The 16786-nt window shown below is 36.1% G+C and overlaps 1 protein-coding gene across 1 annotated transcript in view; it reads right to left on the bottom strand.

Moving 5' to 3' along the window:
- PHC1 (polyhomeotic homolog 1) overlaps window positions 1-9299 on the bottom strand; it is a 126712-nt gene extending 117413 nt beyond the window's left edge. The window contains exon 1 of the mRNA XM_015824877.1: window positions 9170-9299. Coding sequence (XP_015680363.1) covers window positions 9170-9283 — 114 coding nt within the window. The 5' untranslated portion in view covers window positions 9284-9299. The remainder of the gene's footprint in view (window positions 1-9169) is intronic.
- Between the last annotated feature and the right edge of the window lie 7487 nt (window positions 9300-16786).

Genomic DNA, 16786 nt, shown 5'->3' with positions numbered 1-16786 from the left:
ATGGATTTGAGACAATAAAGGGTACTCCATTAGTAAGTGGTGATGTACTAGGATGAGAAATAGAAAATGTTGATGAAATAAAATAAGAATATATTTAACTAAGTAATAGGTGTATTTTAGATATTATAATTTTTATGTACTGAAATAAGGGAAATTTGGGTTACCCGAAATTTAAATACTATGGATATTAAAGGTTAAATTGGAATACTGTAATTAAAAATTAGGTAAAATTTAAACACAGGACATGGATATGTATAAGCAAAAATATATTGATAAATGTTTTAACTGAGCTTGTTATAATTACAAATTTACTAGCTTAAATATGATATAGCAAATATTAAGGGAAAAGGAATTTTTTGATGATGTAACCTGAGATATGTACTAAAGAGCTTTGACAAAAGAAATAAAATAGTTAATTTTTTATTGACTATTTAATTTTTTTGGATACTTAGGGGTCCTGAAAAAATTTTTTTTATCATAGAACATTATTACTACTCTATTTATTATGTTGGAGATATCTGTTTTTCTTTTTCTATTTCTCTAATGAGACAAAATTTTATTAACCTGGAAAAAAGATTTTACAGTCCACTGAGGACATCCTGTGGCGAAAATTGTCATTGCAATTGTATTTCCTTTTGCTATTTGAAGATGGATTTGACCGTCAAATGATAATAAAAGGGAAAAGATAAAGAACTTGGAACAGCTGGGTGGTGAATTTGCCTACTAGAAATTTTGGAGGTGGATATTTGTTGACTCTTACTAAATATAGCCTCCACTAAAAGATTAAAAGACTATTTCACCACTGAAATGGAGGAATCTTACCCACAGTTTGATTATGAGTTTATACTGGAAAAAATCTTGGAAGCTACGGAGTATATGAAATCTTGGAGAAACATTAAAGAAAGCTTTTGCTTTCCCAAATTTAATTAATTACGAAAAAGTTGTGACCTATAAAGATATCTTGGACAATGAAGGAAAATTGAAAGACAGACAAGATTTACAAGAACAAGGTATTGATCTATCAGGGTGGCCATATTTTCAAATCCAAACGAGATATGAAAAAGATGCTAAAAGAATGGGATTTTATAAAGAACAGACAGAATTTGACCAGATACTATTAAAAACAGATGAAAAGTTGATTAAGAAAGTCTATAAATATCTGTTAAGCTTAAAGATGGAGAAAGAACAAGTAAAACAAACAATGATAATATGGGCAAAGAACTTTGGATATAATATAGAATTAGAAAACTGGCAAAAGTTATGGGAAAGAAATGCTAAATTAATGAAAGCAGTGGCATATAAAGAAACTTATATGTTTTATAGATGGCATATGACACCAGTGAGATTAGCAAAAATGTTTAAAAATACTTCAAACAAGTGTTGGAAATGTAAACAAAGACCAGGTACTCATTACCATATCTGATGGACATGCCCTAAAGCAAAAAGATTTGGTTAAAAATACCCTTATGGTTGGAGAAAATGACTAAAAAACAAATAGATTTTAAGCCAGAATTATTTTTGTTTGGAATAATAGGAGCAAATTATGAGAAAGACTGTATATATTTAATTCTACACGTACTAACTGCAGCAAGAATTGTATTTGGCCAACATTGGAAAAATAAAAATTTACCAACTGAAGAAAAATTAATTAAGAAAATTTTAGAGTGAGCAGAAATGGATAGATTCACTTTAAAGATAAAAGAGAAAGAAGACTCAGTGTATTTATGGGATAATTTTTATCAATGACTAGAACACGAGTTAGAGAGCAAGGAATGTGATGTGTAACTTTGAATATATATTAGCAAGAAGACGACCATCGAGCGATTAATTAACATATTGTTTATGATAATTTACTCATTTAAAAAAAAATACATGAACCTAAATTTTTTTGGATTGCTAACACTTTAACTCTTTGTTAGCAATCCAAATATATATAAATTGTATTGGCTTATTTTGTATAAACAAACACTTGTATAAGCATAAGATGCTTGTGAGTTTTTTGTGGGGATAATGACATTATTTGAATCTGGAAAAATAAGTAATCAGGTCAATCACTTTAAGAATCATTGGTCTACAAATTAAATGAAAGCAAATCAAATCCCAATCCCTTATAAACAAATATGGATCACCACATCAAACTGGGAAATCAGAAGTTATTAAGATAATAATTTCAAGATCTTATTTACAATGGAGAATGCAACTGGACCAAAATTATAACATTTTCAATAGTAGCCCATCAGCAATCCGGAGACTAGGTCTGGCCTCACCCTAAATTGTTTTTAGCTCCCTTGCTAACATTTCCCACAGTAGACCATAATGCAAAGCAAAACGCAACTTTTAGCTTACAATTTGCCTCAAATTTACTGGGAGATGCATTTATTTTTAAAAAAATATTCCATCATTATTACTTTATAAGAACTCATGGTGGCAAACATACCTAATACTCCTTCTTCCTATTTCCCCCCCAATAACAACTTTGTGAGGTGGGTTGGGCCGAAAGAGAGTGCGCAAAGTCACCTAGCTGGCTTTCATGCCCAAGGAAGGATTAAATTAGAATGGAATGGAATGGAATAGGATAGGATAGGATATGGAAGGGACCTTGGAGGTCTTCTAGTCCAGCCCCCTGCTCAAGCAGGAGAACCTATAGCATTTCAGACAAGTGACTATCCTATCATAATAGGATACTAAATAAAAGCAATCAATATAAATCATGAGATACAACAAGTTATAATCATAAAAATCTAAGGAAATAGGTAATAGAACAAATGAGAAGGATAAATAATACAGCTCTACTAGGTGGTTAGACATCTCGGCATAGATAATGTTGTGAGAATTAGTTAACAGAGTGATAGCATGGGGGGAAAAACTGTCTTTGTGTCTGGTTGTTTTGGCGTGCAATGTCTATAGCGTCATCTTGAGGCAAGAAGTTGAAACAGTTTATATCCAGGATGTGAAGGGTCTGTAGATATTTTCACAGCCCTCTTTCTGGCTCATGCATTATAGAAGTCCTCAATGGAAGGCAGACTGGTTGCAATTATTTTTTCTGCAGTCCTATCTGTTGAAGTCTGTGTCTGTCTTGTTTGGTTGCTGTGCCAAACCAGACAGCTATAAAGGTGCAAATGACAGATTCAATAATTCCTTTAAGAATAGAATAGAGCTGGAAGGGACCAGCCCCCTTCTCAAGCAGGAGAACCTATACCATTTCAGACAAGTGACTGTCTAGTCTCTTCTTAAAAACTTCCAGTGATGGAGTGCCCACGATTTCTGAAGGCAAGCTGTTCCACTGGTTAATTGTCCTCACTGTTAGGAAGTTGCTCCTTAATTCCAGGTTGCTTCTCTCTTTGATCAGTTTCCAACCATTGTTTCTTGTCCTACCCTCTGGAGCTTTGGAGAAAAGTTTGATGCCCTCTTCTTTGTGGCAGCCCCTCAAATACTGGAATACTGCTATCATGTCACCCCTGTTTCTTCTTTTCTTCAGACTAGCCAAACCTAAGTCCTGCAGCCGTTTTTCATATGTTTTAGTCTCCAGGCCTTGATCATTTTAGTTGCTCTTCTCTGAACTTTTTCCAAGGTCTCAACATCTTTTTTGTAGTATGGTGACCAAAACTAGTTGCAGTATTCCATGTTTGGTCTTACTAGAGTTTTATAAAGTGGTACTAATTCATTGTGTGATCTCTGTTTATACAACCCAGGATTGCATTAGCTTTTTGGCTGCTGCTGCACATTGCTGTTTCATAGTCAAGTGATCATCCACTAGGATTCCAAGGTCCCTCTCATAGTTGCTGCTTTTGAGCCAGGTCTTGCCTAATCTGTACTTAAACCTTTGATTTTTCCTGTCTAAATGTAAAACTTTGCTTTTCTCCACATTAAAACTCATTTTATTGGATAGGACCCATTGTTCAAGTTTGTCAAGATCTTTTTGGATCCTGAGCTTGTCTTCTGGGGTGTTGGCTATTCCTGCCAATTTAGTGTCATCTGCAAATTTGATGAGCTCCCCTTCTATTCCCTCATCTAAGTCATTAATGAAGATATTGAAGAGTACTGGGCCTAAGACGGAGCCTTGTGGTACCCCACTGCTTACTTCTCTCCATGTGGATGTAGTACCATTGAGGACTACTCACTGAGTATGATTTGTCAGCCAGCTACAGATCCATCTGATGGTGTTGTTGTCTATCCCACCTTTTTCTAGCTTACTAAACAGCAGTTTGTGATCTACTTCGTCAAATGCCTTACTGAAGTCTAAGTATACTATGTCCACAGCGTTTCGCTGGTCTACTAATTTAGTCACTTTATCAAAAATGAGATGAGATTGGTTTGACATGATCTGTTTTTGACAAACCCGTGCTAGCTACTGGTTATAACTTTGCTTGCTTCTAGTTGTTCGCAGATATTTTTTTTTATTATCTTTTCCAGGATCTTCCCAGGTATTGATGTTAGATTTATTGGTCTATAGTTTCCTGGGTCTGTTTTTTTCCCCTTTCTTGAAGATGGGAACCACATCAGCCCTTTCCCAATCCTCAGGTACTTCCCCGGTGCTCCAGGATTTTGGAAAGATATGGTGCAATGGTTCTGAGATAACATCTGCCAGCTCCTTCAGAACTCTGGGATGTAATCTGTCGGGTCCCGGTGATTTATATTTGTCAAGGTCAGATAGGTGTTCTCTTACCATTTTCTTGCTTTTTTAAATATTTGTTTCTAATTTGTCTTTTGCAGTAGTTTTTTTTTTGGTATGTTGGGCTGTAATTTCTTTTTGTGTAAAGATTGATGCAAATAATGAGTTAAGCAGCTCTGCTTTCTCCCTACTGCCTGTCTTCTCTGCTTTCTCCTTGCCATCTTCTCTCTTTAGTGAATCTACAGTTCCCTTGACTTTTTTCTTGTTATTAATATGTTGAAAGAAACTTTTTTTATTGTCCTTGATTTCTGTTGCAAGTCTTTATTCATTCTGAGATTTTGCTTTCCTGACTTCATTTTTGCACGTTCTGGCTGTCTGCTGATAATCGGCCTTAGTTATGTGTCCCTCTTTCCATTTTTTGTACTTGTCCTTTATGTCTTTTAGTTTGTCAGAGAGAGCTTTGTGCAGCCATGCTGGTTTCTTCTTGAATTTGTTTTTCTTTTTCAGTGGTATTGTGCTGGACTAGGCTTTTACGATCATATTTTTCAGTGTTTCCCACGCTTCTTGCGTTGTTTTCCCATTTAGGATTTTTATCCATGGAATCTTTCCTAGGTTCTCTCTGAGTTTATTAAAATCAGCTTGTTTGAAGTTTAAGACTCTGGTTGAATTATTTTCTTTTTACATATATATAAAAGTTTTATTAATTTTTAAGAATGACAGTCTTTAGTGCTTAGTAAACAACATGTTATCTGAGTTCAAATATTTAACATTAACTTCTTCAATATAAATCCATACTACACAATCCAGTATTTTTTCCCTGATCCTCCTTTCTTCTCCATATTTTTTCCATTTTCCCCTCATTACATCATTACAACTTTTGGTACTGTTAATGTATACATAATTAAATATAAGCATCTTTATCATATTTTACTAATATCATGCAAATAACAATAATATCAATTCATAAATCAATAATTTCATTCATTAATCAATATACTGTTTTTTGTGCTCTTGTTAAGGTTTGATTTCTCATCAGTATTTAAAATATCTTTATCAGTTATGATTTTCTCAATATTAATTACATTTATATAGCTAAAAGTTTTCATATCAATCCTCTTATCTTCATATTTCCCATATCAAAAAAAGGGAAAAAAGATGCTATCTTAATTCTAAATAATATTTTTCATTATAAAAGTCTAATTATATGTAAGGGTCATCTGTTCTTTTAATCTTATTCATATTTAAACATATAATGCCCCCTCTAAAAGGTCAAACCTTATGTTTTTTAAATCTGACTCTTGCTTTCTTTCTTTGCCAAGTAGCTTTCCAAGCCAGGGCAATTAGATCGCCCAGGAATTTTCTTTCTGTTTTTGTATAAATTGCTTGGCATGAGGAAGACAATTTAGGTGGGGGAGGGGAATTCCACCCATTTATATTTCTTAAACAACTCCCACTTCCTTTCTCCCTTCATTTCTCTTTTCATTTCCTGTCTCCCAAGTTGTGACATTTCCCCTAATAGCTCTATATTCCATTTTTTAAAATCATCTTCCTTGCCATCAGATATATTTTGCAGACTTAAGGGGTAAAAGGTCTTTTACATTTTCATTGTTATAGCTAAGTCTTGCAGTATTTTGTTTGTATATAGTTGTTTATATTTCCCTTCTTTTATCTCTTCTGTCTCTAAATCCATTTCCTCTGTTTTATCTTTTGATTTCTGGATTATTTATTCATACTTTGTGGTCGTTATCTGGAAACTTTCTAGTTGTAGATTTAATCTGGAGATTTCCTCATTTATATTGTCTAAATTGTTTTTAGTCTCATTATGATTTCTTTTTATGTCCTCTTTGCATTCAATAATTGTTTGGTGAATTAGTTGAAGCATAGAATATATTTCTTTCTGAAAGGTGTTTGTTTTTTCTTGAGGCATCATTCCTGGAGATCCTGTAGTTGTCATGGTTCCGACAGATGAAACTCTTCAAAGAACTTTGAGGCATTGTTTACTTTAAAGAATCTTTATTCGAATAGCAACACATTGGCACGTACATGGGTCCAAGCCAAAATCTGGCTTCCCCTCCCCTAAGCACATAGTATCAAAGCACAATTCCCTCCTTCGACTAACAGTAATAAATCACATTCTCCAATTAGTTTGAAATGCTAGCTTTCACACCAATTCTACAACCCGCCATGTCTTATCATCTCTTATTACAAAGAACCTTGGTTCCCACCATTATACATTATTGTTTTCTCTAACTAAACTCCCAAACACATTCCTCCCCCTACCCCCAGTATCATCTAATTCTAACTCTAAGAGTAAAACCTAAAGTAAAGGAAAATGGCTGCGTCTCCATATGTTGTCAAAGCAAGAACATTCGATGTTAGCAGCGTTGACACTAGTATCACCAGTCTCAGTAAAAGTAGATCAAAGTTTCCTCTAGTTTTCTGGTCTTCATATGTATCCTTTATAATATAATAGATTCCAAAGTATAGGTTCAGTCCTGAAAGCAATATTTTATAATAATTCTTTGTGTCAAGTATCCAAGAAATGTCAATCAGGCAAGGTTGTAATCCACAATGTTTGTAGTGTTTAAAATGTTCAACTTCTCTGAAAACAGCTCAAAGGTCACTCCCAGCCAGGCGTAGTCCAAGGTTAAATTTTTCTTTCTCTCCCACTAGCTCTTGAAGTTAAAAGTCCAAGCTCAGTAGGTATTTATAATCCAAGAAGGTCACAGTGATAAGTATGCCAAAATATTTTCCTTTATTACAAGCTGTTCTCCTGAGCTAGGAATCACCAAGCAGCCAGGAAGCAAATTATAGTGCTATACACAAATCCACCACTAGAAAGTCCACATTGAAAGTCCATTTTCCACTTTTAAAACAAAGGATTGATTTCTTATATTTCGCTTCAATTTTTTTTTTCAAAGAGAAAATCTTAAAAATCTCAGTTATTTCCACTTCAATATTGTCCCCCATAAAATTAAAATGCCGCTTCCGTTTACATTCAGAGATTTTTAGCTTATGGGAGCCTTTCCAAGGAAATTCAGTTGTAATATAGTAAAGAAAGGATCAATATTCTCACCCATTACTATTGTGGTATGTTTTCTACATACATTTGTTAACTGGTTGGCAAAGAGTTCATCTATTTCTTCTGATTGGTTGGGTGGTCTGTAATATACAGCAATGGCAATGGCACTTTTTTCCTTTTATATTGACCCATATACATTATGGAGGGATTTTATCTTTGATTACATGCATTTCTGTAGATATGTAATGTTCTCTTACATATAGTGCAACTCCCTCTCCTCTTTTTATAGATCTATTTCTTTTGAAGAATTTGTATCCATCTATCAGTACATTCCAGTCATGGGTTTTGTCCCACCAGGTTTCTGTAATGCCAACTATGTCATACCTGCCCTCGTGTACTATTGCTTCTAGTTCACCCTGTTTGTTCCCCAAGCTTTCAGCATTTGTATATAAGAATTTAAGACCTTTATGTCTATCCGTGGGTATGTTTCCTGCATCTCCTGATTGTTGTTGGAGTTTTTCTTTTTTCTCATCACTCCCTACTTCATTGTTTGATTTGTTTTCTTGGGATTTATGACTGGTTTTATGTTCTAGAGATTCTAAAGATCGGTCACTCTTCCCTCTCAATTTTAGTTTAAAGCCCTCCTGATGAGTTGGGCCAGTCTTTTTCCGAGTACATTTTTCCCCGTGCAGCCCATCCCTTGCTAAGAATCTTTCGCGTAGGAAATGTAGTCCATGGTCCAGGAAACCAAAGTTTTCTTGGTGACAAATCTCAGTCTACTGGTTTTTAGCCTGGTGCCTTAACCTCTAGACCAAAATTACTTAAGGTAAGAAGCAGGACTACTATCTTTTAGAAAATGAGAGGTTATCCCAGAGTTCTTCATCCTTCACAGCAAGACTGCCCCTTCCTTTATGAAGGAAAATTTTCTATTATTTCAAAGAAATAATCAATACTTATGTGCTGTATTTAGTACATGCCAGAATTATACTGTTTGGCAGAAGCTTTTGGAGCAAACTCTTATTGCTCATGCAGCAGCATGCAACTCCCATAGTTCTGTGTCTTTTCTTGCATCAATCTCCATCAATCTCGTATTACCTCTGTCCTGGTCAAATGGCATATGGAAGGAGGAAGTTATTTAAAAGCCAGGGATCTTAACATTACCTAGCACTGGTCATTGAAAATAATCCCTCATCTCATCATACATTCACCATTTCTTATCTAAGAAGAACAAAAGTAAAAAAAAGTGATCTAATATTTATTTAGGTTATTCCCAAAGCAAAGCATATCAGCTGAGAAGACCATAGACTACTGGATAAAAGAGGATCTGCTCTGAGAAAAGGAAGTACCGCATGATCTAAAACAAAATATTAATCTGAGTTTTTGTTCTGTCATACTAGCATTCAGGGAGTTGAAGCTCATCGTCTCTTGAATTCCACTTTCTTGGCCATATTTTTCCTTGGCTAACCCCCTCAGAATTAAAACAATCTTGATATCTGCCACAATTACATTTCTAAAGAATAAAGATTAACCCTCACCTGCACTGCCTGCCGCTCATAGAGTGTCATTTGCGATATCTGAGGGCGAGTGCTTCCACCAGAGCCTGAGCTGCCACTGGCTGAATTTGAATTCTGCTCACTTTCAGTTTCCATCGTATCAGGTCCCAAGGATCCCTGTCTGAAGTTTTGTTTGAAGCCCTAAAAGAATGAATTAGGATTACCTTATGTGAAAAACATACATACATACATTGCAAAATTATTTGAATATTTTCTGTCTGAAATATAAATTTATGCCAAGTATCAAAATCTACCTATGATAGAGGGAGTATTAGTAATATAGATCACTATTTAATTAATCATCCAAAATTACACAAGATTTGTTTTACTAGATAACTGTGTTTCTTCAACAATAAGGCAAAATTTAAAAACAATGAAGTGATAAGTGATAACAATTAATTTTTAAAGCAAACATTTATGACTTTTCAATTAAGAACCAAGAAGTGGGAATAGGACTATTTAACCATGTAGTCCACACTATATGAAACTTGTAATGAAACAAATATGAAGTTTCTGAAAATAATTTCTGACTCTAATATAAGTACATAATTATGGTATCACATTCTTACACAGTACAGCTTGAATTTACAGACATTTGGTAAGGCATGGAGTTATACATACACACAGGAAATTTCATGGTAAGATTCCTAATATCTAATGTATGTTTTGCAAGCTGAACTGAGTGATGTACTTGAAAAATGCTATAGATGTTTCAATATTAACTCACACGAGAAGTTCAAAAATTGACCTCCTTGTGCACCAAAGGTCTCAAAATACTTTATAAAACACTTCAATCTGAGGCAATTACCTGATGTGCAGATTTTTTTTCTCTGCTATTCCATTAACTTCTAAATGTTGCTGAACTATAGAGTCCCAGTTTCTGCATCACAAGGCATCAAGCTCATTGGGAAGCAATTTTCTCTGTTTTAATCCTGTATGGAACATATTCCGCATACAGGAAATGCAGGGAACAATCACTTTGTCTACATAAATAAAAGCCCCACTTCATGCAGAGAAAATACGTCCTTACTCTCTTCTATGTCTTATGCAAAGTAAAGTTAGGTATATTGCTCACTTATCACAGCAATTAGGCTAATGTTAAAGATTGCTAAGCATTGTATTTGCCTTATGACCCAAAGGAAGATCTTCAAGAAGATGGGCCATTTCTTCCCTGAAATCTTCCCCCAATGTCATGTGATTATTAAGAGTAAGGTAGAGAAATTCCAGATCTTTACACAACCGGCTAGCTACCTTCTATTTTGTAACTCTTTAGAAAGTTTACAATTTCTGGTGATGCTTCATAGCAAAGTCTTGACTTACCAAAAGCCATTTTAATGAACTGGTCACATGTTTTCTTTTTGAATAACTGCTAGAGCTGGAGGAAATTATCATTAATTACTGAAAGAATAGACAACCACAACAAAACTAATGTGAAAAAGATAAAAGATAGTATCTGAATATCGATTTTACTGTTTGGACCACTTATGGCAACATTTACAGCTCTTTAATAATACATAAACTTTCATAGAAGAATGCCAATAATATTCCATAAGGATGATGTGGTGGTAGTTAATTTAATATATAGTTTATGAACTGTTTTGATTTTTTTTTCTTCAATCTCCGGAGCTGTTCCTAGCATTACACTCTTCTGGAGTTTTGACATTTTTTTCTGGGGTTTGTTGGAGCCATTCTCCCAGTTTAGGAGTCATAGCCCTGAGTGCTCCTTCCATCACTGGGACCACTTTGGCTTTTTCCTTTCTACATAGTCTCTGGTTCCTCCTTTAGGCCCTGGTACTTCTCCAGCTTCTCATACTCCTTTCTGATGTTGCCTTCACCAGGCACCACTACATCTATCACCATTGCTGTCTTCTGGTCCTTGTTAACTACCACAATATATAGATATTTGACCAATATCTTCATGTCAATCTGGATATGGAAGTCACACAGGATCCTAATCCTGTTATTCTCCACAACTTTCCATGGAATCTCCCTTCTGGAGGTCCAGCCCAGCGATAGTGACACGGCACAACATTCTGAGTGACATGCCTCCATTCATCAACAACCAACAACAATTATTTTTGAAAGCATGCTCTGTTCTCTCATGTTTTTTGGAGGCTGCAGAGATCATGAGAAAATGGGGGGGGGGTTACTCTTTCCTTCTTATTTATTTATTGAGTTTTATAAGGTTGGGGAAGGGATAGGACCAGGATAGGGATTAAGGTTCGGGGTGGGGTGGGGTTAGGATCGGGATTGGGACAGGATTGGGAACAACATTGGGGTTGCCCCCCAGTAACATTTTCAAGCTTTAGCAAACAGACTATTATCCGGGTACATATGTTCAGTTAATACCAATTAATATAATAGTAAATAGCTGTAGTGAATATGATAAACAATAATCATAAACAGTATCAGTTGGTCAATACATATCATTCTTCTTATTAATATATATTCAAAGTAACATATCACATTCATTTCTCACTAATTCGTTTTCCTAACCATTGGTAAAATTTATCCCATATTTTAAAATAAACTGAATCTTCTTTCTCTTTAATCTCTAAGGTTAGTCCAGGGGTAGGCAACCCAAAATACTCAAAGAGCCACTTGGACCCGTTTCCCACCGAAAACAAAACACTGGGAGCCGCAAAACCCTTTTGACATCTAAAATGAAGATAAACACTGCATATATCCTTTTTTACCTTTATTATAGGTATGTACGTATGTACGTACGTATGTACGTATGTACGTACGTATGTACGTACGTATGTACGTACGTATGTACGTACGTATGTACGTACGTATGTATGTATGTACGTATGTGTGTGTGTGTGTGTATATATATATATATATATATATATATATATATATATATATATATATATATATATATATATATCATAAAGGTAAAAAAGGATATATGCAGTATTATCTTCATTTTAGATGTCAAAAGGGTCTCTCTCCCCCTCCCTCTTTCTGCCCTTGGTCTGCCAGTCCTCTTCCCCCACTTAGTGTGTGTGTGTGTGTGTGTGTGTGTGAGAGAGAGAGAGAGAGAGAGAGAGAGAGAGAGAGAGAAAGAGAAAGAGAGGGAGAGAGAGAGAGAGAAAGGCACTTGCGCTTCCCCCTCTCTTTCTTTCCTCTCCCTTTCCTCTCCCTCTCTCTCTCTTTCCTCTCCCCTCTCTTTCTCTCTCTCTATCCCTCTCTCCTCTCCCTCCCTCTCGCTCTTTCTCTCTTTCTCTTTGCTCTCTCTCTCCCTCTCTCCGATCTTCTGCTCACCTGGCAAGCTGGCTTCAAGCTGTTCTCCAACAAGCTGATACACATTCTTATTGAGCTAGCTCAGATTTTTTTTTTTTTTTGCACACGGCAATGGAGGTCTAAAGCGGAAAGGTTTTATAAAACCTAGCTGAAGGCCTAGGACTGGGGCAATGGCGCGTGTGCCCACAGAGAGGGCTCTGAGTGCCGCCTCTGGCACCCGTGCCATAGGTTCGCCACCACTGGTTTAGTAGCTGTTTCAAATGGCTCCTCCAAGATAAAAAACAAGTCATCCGCAAAGGCTTGTAATTTATATTTTTGTTCTTTTATCTCCAGTCCTTTAATTTCTATGTCTTGTCTAATATTTCTTTTCAATACTTCCAATGTTAATATAAATAACAGTGGGGATAGTGGACATCCCTGTCTTGTACCTTTTTTGATATCAAGTTTTCTGTATAATCTCCATTTAGAATTATTCTAGCCGTTTGTTTATGGTAAATTGCTTGAATTGCATTTATAAAGTTTTTCCCAAAGTCCATTTCCATCAACTGGTGGAACATAAATTGCCAATTTAAGTTGTCAAAAGCTTTTTGCGCATCAAGAAATATTAATGCCATCTGTTTCCCTGGGTGATTTTCATAGTACTCTAAAACATCCAAAATCATTCTTAAGTTATTTTTTATCTGTCTTTTAGATAAAAAGCCATTTTGATCTGTATGTATAAATTCAGTCAAGAATTTCTTAATTCTTTCTGCCATTATCGAAGCAAAAATTTTATAGTCCACATTTAGTAGCGATATTGGTCTGTAGTTTTTTAGTTGTGTAAGGTCAGTATCTTCTTTGGGTATCAAAGTAATATTAGCTTCAGTCCACGACTTTGGTATTTTAGCCTCCAAGAGGATTTCATTACACAGTTCTTTCAAAGTCGAACTTAATACATAATAATACTTAATATTAATACTTAATACAGTAGAATTCTGCAGGAAGTCCATCTGGACCCGGAGTCTTATCTTTTTTTGTCTTTTTATAGCTTCTGTAATCTCCATCATTGATATTTTCTCATTTAGTATATTTTGAACATTCTCCGGGATTTTTGGCAAATCTGTTTCTTTTAAGTACGACTGTATTTTCTCTTTAGGAACTTCCTCTGCCTTATAAAGTGTCTCTAGTAATCTTTAATGATTTTTTTCATTGCAACATTGTGGAACTGTAATTCTCTTTTGAATCTTGTAGCTTATTTATCGTTTTTTTCTTTCTCTTTCTTCAATCTATATGCTAGCCATCTCCCCGGCTTATTGGCATTTTCAAAAAAAATTCTGTTTAGACCGTTTAATCTGTTGTGCCATTATATCCATCTCAGCCAGGTTTAATTTATGTTTTATTATCTCCATTTGTTTCTTGAGGATTTTCTTTTGTGGGTCTACTTGTAACTCTAGTTCCATTTTTTTAAGTTCTTCTCTCAGCTTTAACTGTAATCGTTTCTTTTCTTTATTCTTTTTAGAGATGTAAGTTATGGCCAACCCTCTAAAATATGCTTTAGCCATGTCCCATACATTTTGGAGGGATGTTTCTTCTTTCTTGTTTATTTTTTTTTTAAATTCCATTTCCTTTGTTGCTAGTTGTAAGAATTCTTTTTCTTTCAATATAGATTCATTCAGAGACCATCTTAGTTTCTTCTCGGTTCCTTTCCAGGTCATTTTTATTGGGTTGTGGTCTGCCCAAACATTAGTTTCTATCTCCACCTCTTGTATTATCATTTTCAAGTCGAAAGATGTCCATATCATATCAATTCTAGACCATGATTTATGTCTATTTGAATAGAATGTATATTGTGGTTTTTCTGGGTTTCTCTCTCTCCATGTCTTGGATACACAATTCTTCTTTCATTTTTGAAAACGCTTTAGGTAGTATATTTCCTCCTTTTCTTCCTTGTTTATGGCTTTTGTCCAGAGTTGCATTTATTATTGCATTGAAGTCTCCCATTATACAAAGATTTTGGTAATTTAAGTCCAATATTTTCTTGTGCAGTTGTTGATAGAATTGCTGCATCAATTCTATGTTCTCATTTCATCCATGTATGGATTGTTTCAGTAGCTCACTTATTGTCAGATTGTCCTGGTTCACCAACATCCGACACAAACCTTGTTTTAGGGTTCCAACAGATGAAACTCTTCAAAAGAACTTCGAGGCATTGTTTACCTTAAAGAATCTTTTATTCGAGAAACAAAGTATATAGTTGAAACCAGAAACTAAATTCCCCTCGCCTGGATACAAAGTAACAAAGTGCAATTCCCTCCTCCAATAAACAATCATAAATCACATTCCCCAATTAGCTTGAAGCGCAGGCTTTCTCCCCAGCTCTCCAGCCCACCAAAACACTATCAGCTCTGGGTCCAATGTCCTTGGGTTCCCATGACTAAGTTATTATTGTTATGACTAGCTGCACTCTCATCCCTATCTCCCCTCCCAACATCAACTAATTCTAAAAGCAATAGAGAAAATGGCTGCATTTCCATCTGTTGTCAAAGCAAGAACATCCGATGTTAGCAGCATTGACATCCGGCCCCCGTTACAAAAGGGACAAATCCTATAATGCAAACAAAAGCATAGGTTAAGGGTTGCCTCTAGGTTTGCTGGGTGTTTCCTTATAGAATCTATTAATGAGTCTGTCAGTTTTTACATCGCTAGATTTCACCCAGGTGGATTCAGACAACAGATACCCCTTCCATTGCACTAAGTACTGCAATTTCCCTTTAAAAATTCTAGAATCAAGAATACGCTTCACTTCATAGTGAGTCTGTCCTGCTACTACGAGAGGTCCAGGTGCCTTCTTAGGGGGAGGTCTTAAGGTGGAATCCCGAAAAGGTTTCAGCAGGCTACAATGAAATACAGGGTGAAATTTCTCTAAGAGTCTGGGAAGTTTTAGTTCTACTGTGACCAGGTTAATAATCTTTACAATGGTGAAGGGTCCTAAGTACTTTGGTTCTAGCTTCTTACTAAATAACTTAAGCTGTAAATATTTTGTGGACAAATAAACCTTTTCCCCAACTTGGAATGTCCTTTGAAGAGCCCTTTTTTATCTGCCTGTTTTTTATATGTCTCGGAAGCCTTTTTCAAAGCAGTTTTCGTGGTTTTCCAGACTTCTTTGCACCCCCTCACCCATTGATCAAGAATTTGGGAAGCGGAGGGCCTCTGAGGATATTCAGGTATTGGGCTGAACTCTTTCCCTTTAAAAGGCGTGAAACCGGTGTTGCTATGAACAGAGTTGTTGTAAGCCACCTCTGCGAAAGGGAGGACAGTCCAGTTTGTTTGTTGATAATCCACATAGCATTGGAGATATTGTTCCACCACTGAGTTTGCGGATTCAGCCACCACATTGATAGACGGGTGAAAGGCTGACGATAGTCCTTGAGATGAGCCAATTAGTTTAAGAAAACTCCTCCAAAACCTAGCAGTGAACTGCACCCTCCTGTCAGATTATTCATTTTGGTGCGCCATGCAATCTGTAGATGTGTTTCAGAAACATCTTGGTTAGTTGCTGGGCGGATGGGAGTCGTTTGCAGGCAATAAAGTGAGCCTGCTTTGAAAACAGATCTATCACAATCCAGATGACCGTATTTCCCCTACTTTCAGGTAGGCTACTATAAAATCCATAGCAATTTCTTCCCATGGTTGGGAAAGGTCCGCCACCAGTTGTAATAACCCAGGGAGTTTCCCTGGAATTCTTTTCATGGTAGCACATACAGCACAACTCCGGACATAGTTTTCCACATCCCATTTCAATCCCGGCCACCAAAATTGCCGGCGGATGAGATATAGTGTTTTTAAATATCCAAAGTGCCCAGCCTGTTTTACATCATGGCCGTGTCGGAGTGTGTTAAGACGGAGGGTCTTGGGCAAGTACAGCTTTCCCCCTTTGTAAGCCAAACCATCCCTGCATCTTAGGGAGGTTTGATTGTCCTTGAACCATTGGTCGGTGAGGAGCTCTCGTTTTATTTTCTTTGCCCCAGGGTCATCAGGGTTTGGGTCTCTCGAAGGTGGGACTCTGTGTGGCGTGAGTTGAGAAGCAGTTTGTGGAGTGAAGATAATTGCTTCATTAACCTCTTCACGCTGGCTCTTGTCCTGGGGCAGTCTGGATAAACTTTCCTTTTTATTTAGGTCTACGCTTATTGCTTTGGTCCCCATAACAACTTTGCACCTGAGGATTGGATGAAATCACACTGGACGTTTGGCCATTGGGGTGGGGTCTGTTAGGGATGCTTTAATGTAACATTTTGTGTAGGAAAATGCTAGATCTTGCTTTGCTTTCTTGCTGTCACTGTCTCTCAATAAAAGTTCCTTTTGACATGATGC

Source organism: Protobothrops mucrosquamatus, unplaced genomic scaffold (assembly GCF_001527695.2).
Source record: "Protobothrops mucrosquamatus isolate PMUCROS unplaced genomic scaffold, P.Mucros_1.0 scaffold2402, whole genome shotgun sequence".
In the NCBI taxonomy this organism is placed as follows: domain Eukaryota; kingdom Metazoa; phylum Chordata; class Lepidosauria; order Squamata; family Viperidae; genus Protobothrops; species Protobothrops mucrosquamatus.
The sequence above is the reverse complement of the archived record's forward strand: the minus strand, read 5'-3'. Positions and strand labels throughout refer to the sequence as shown.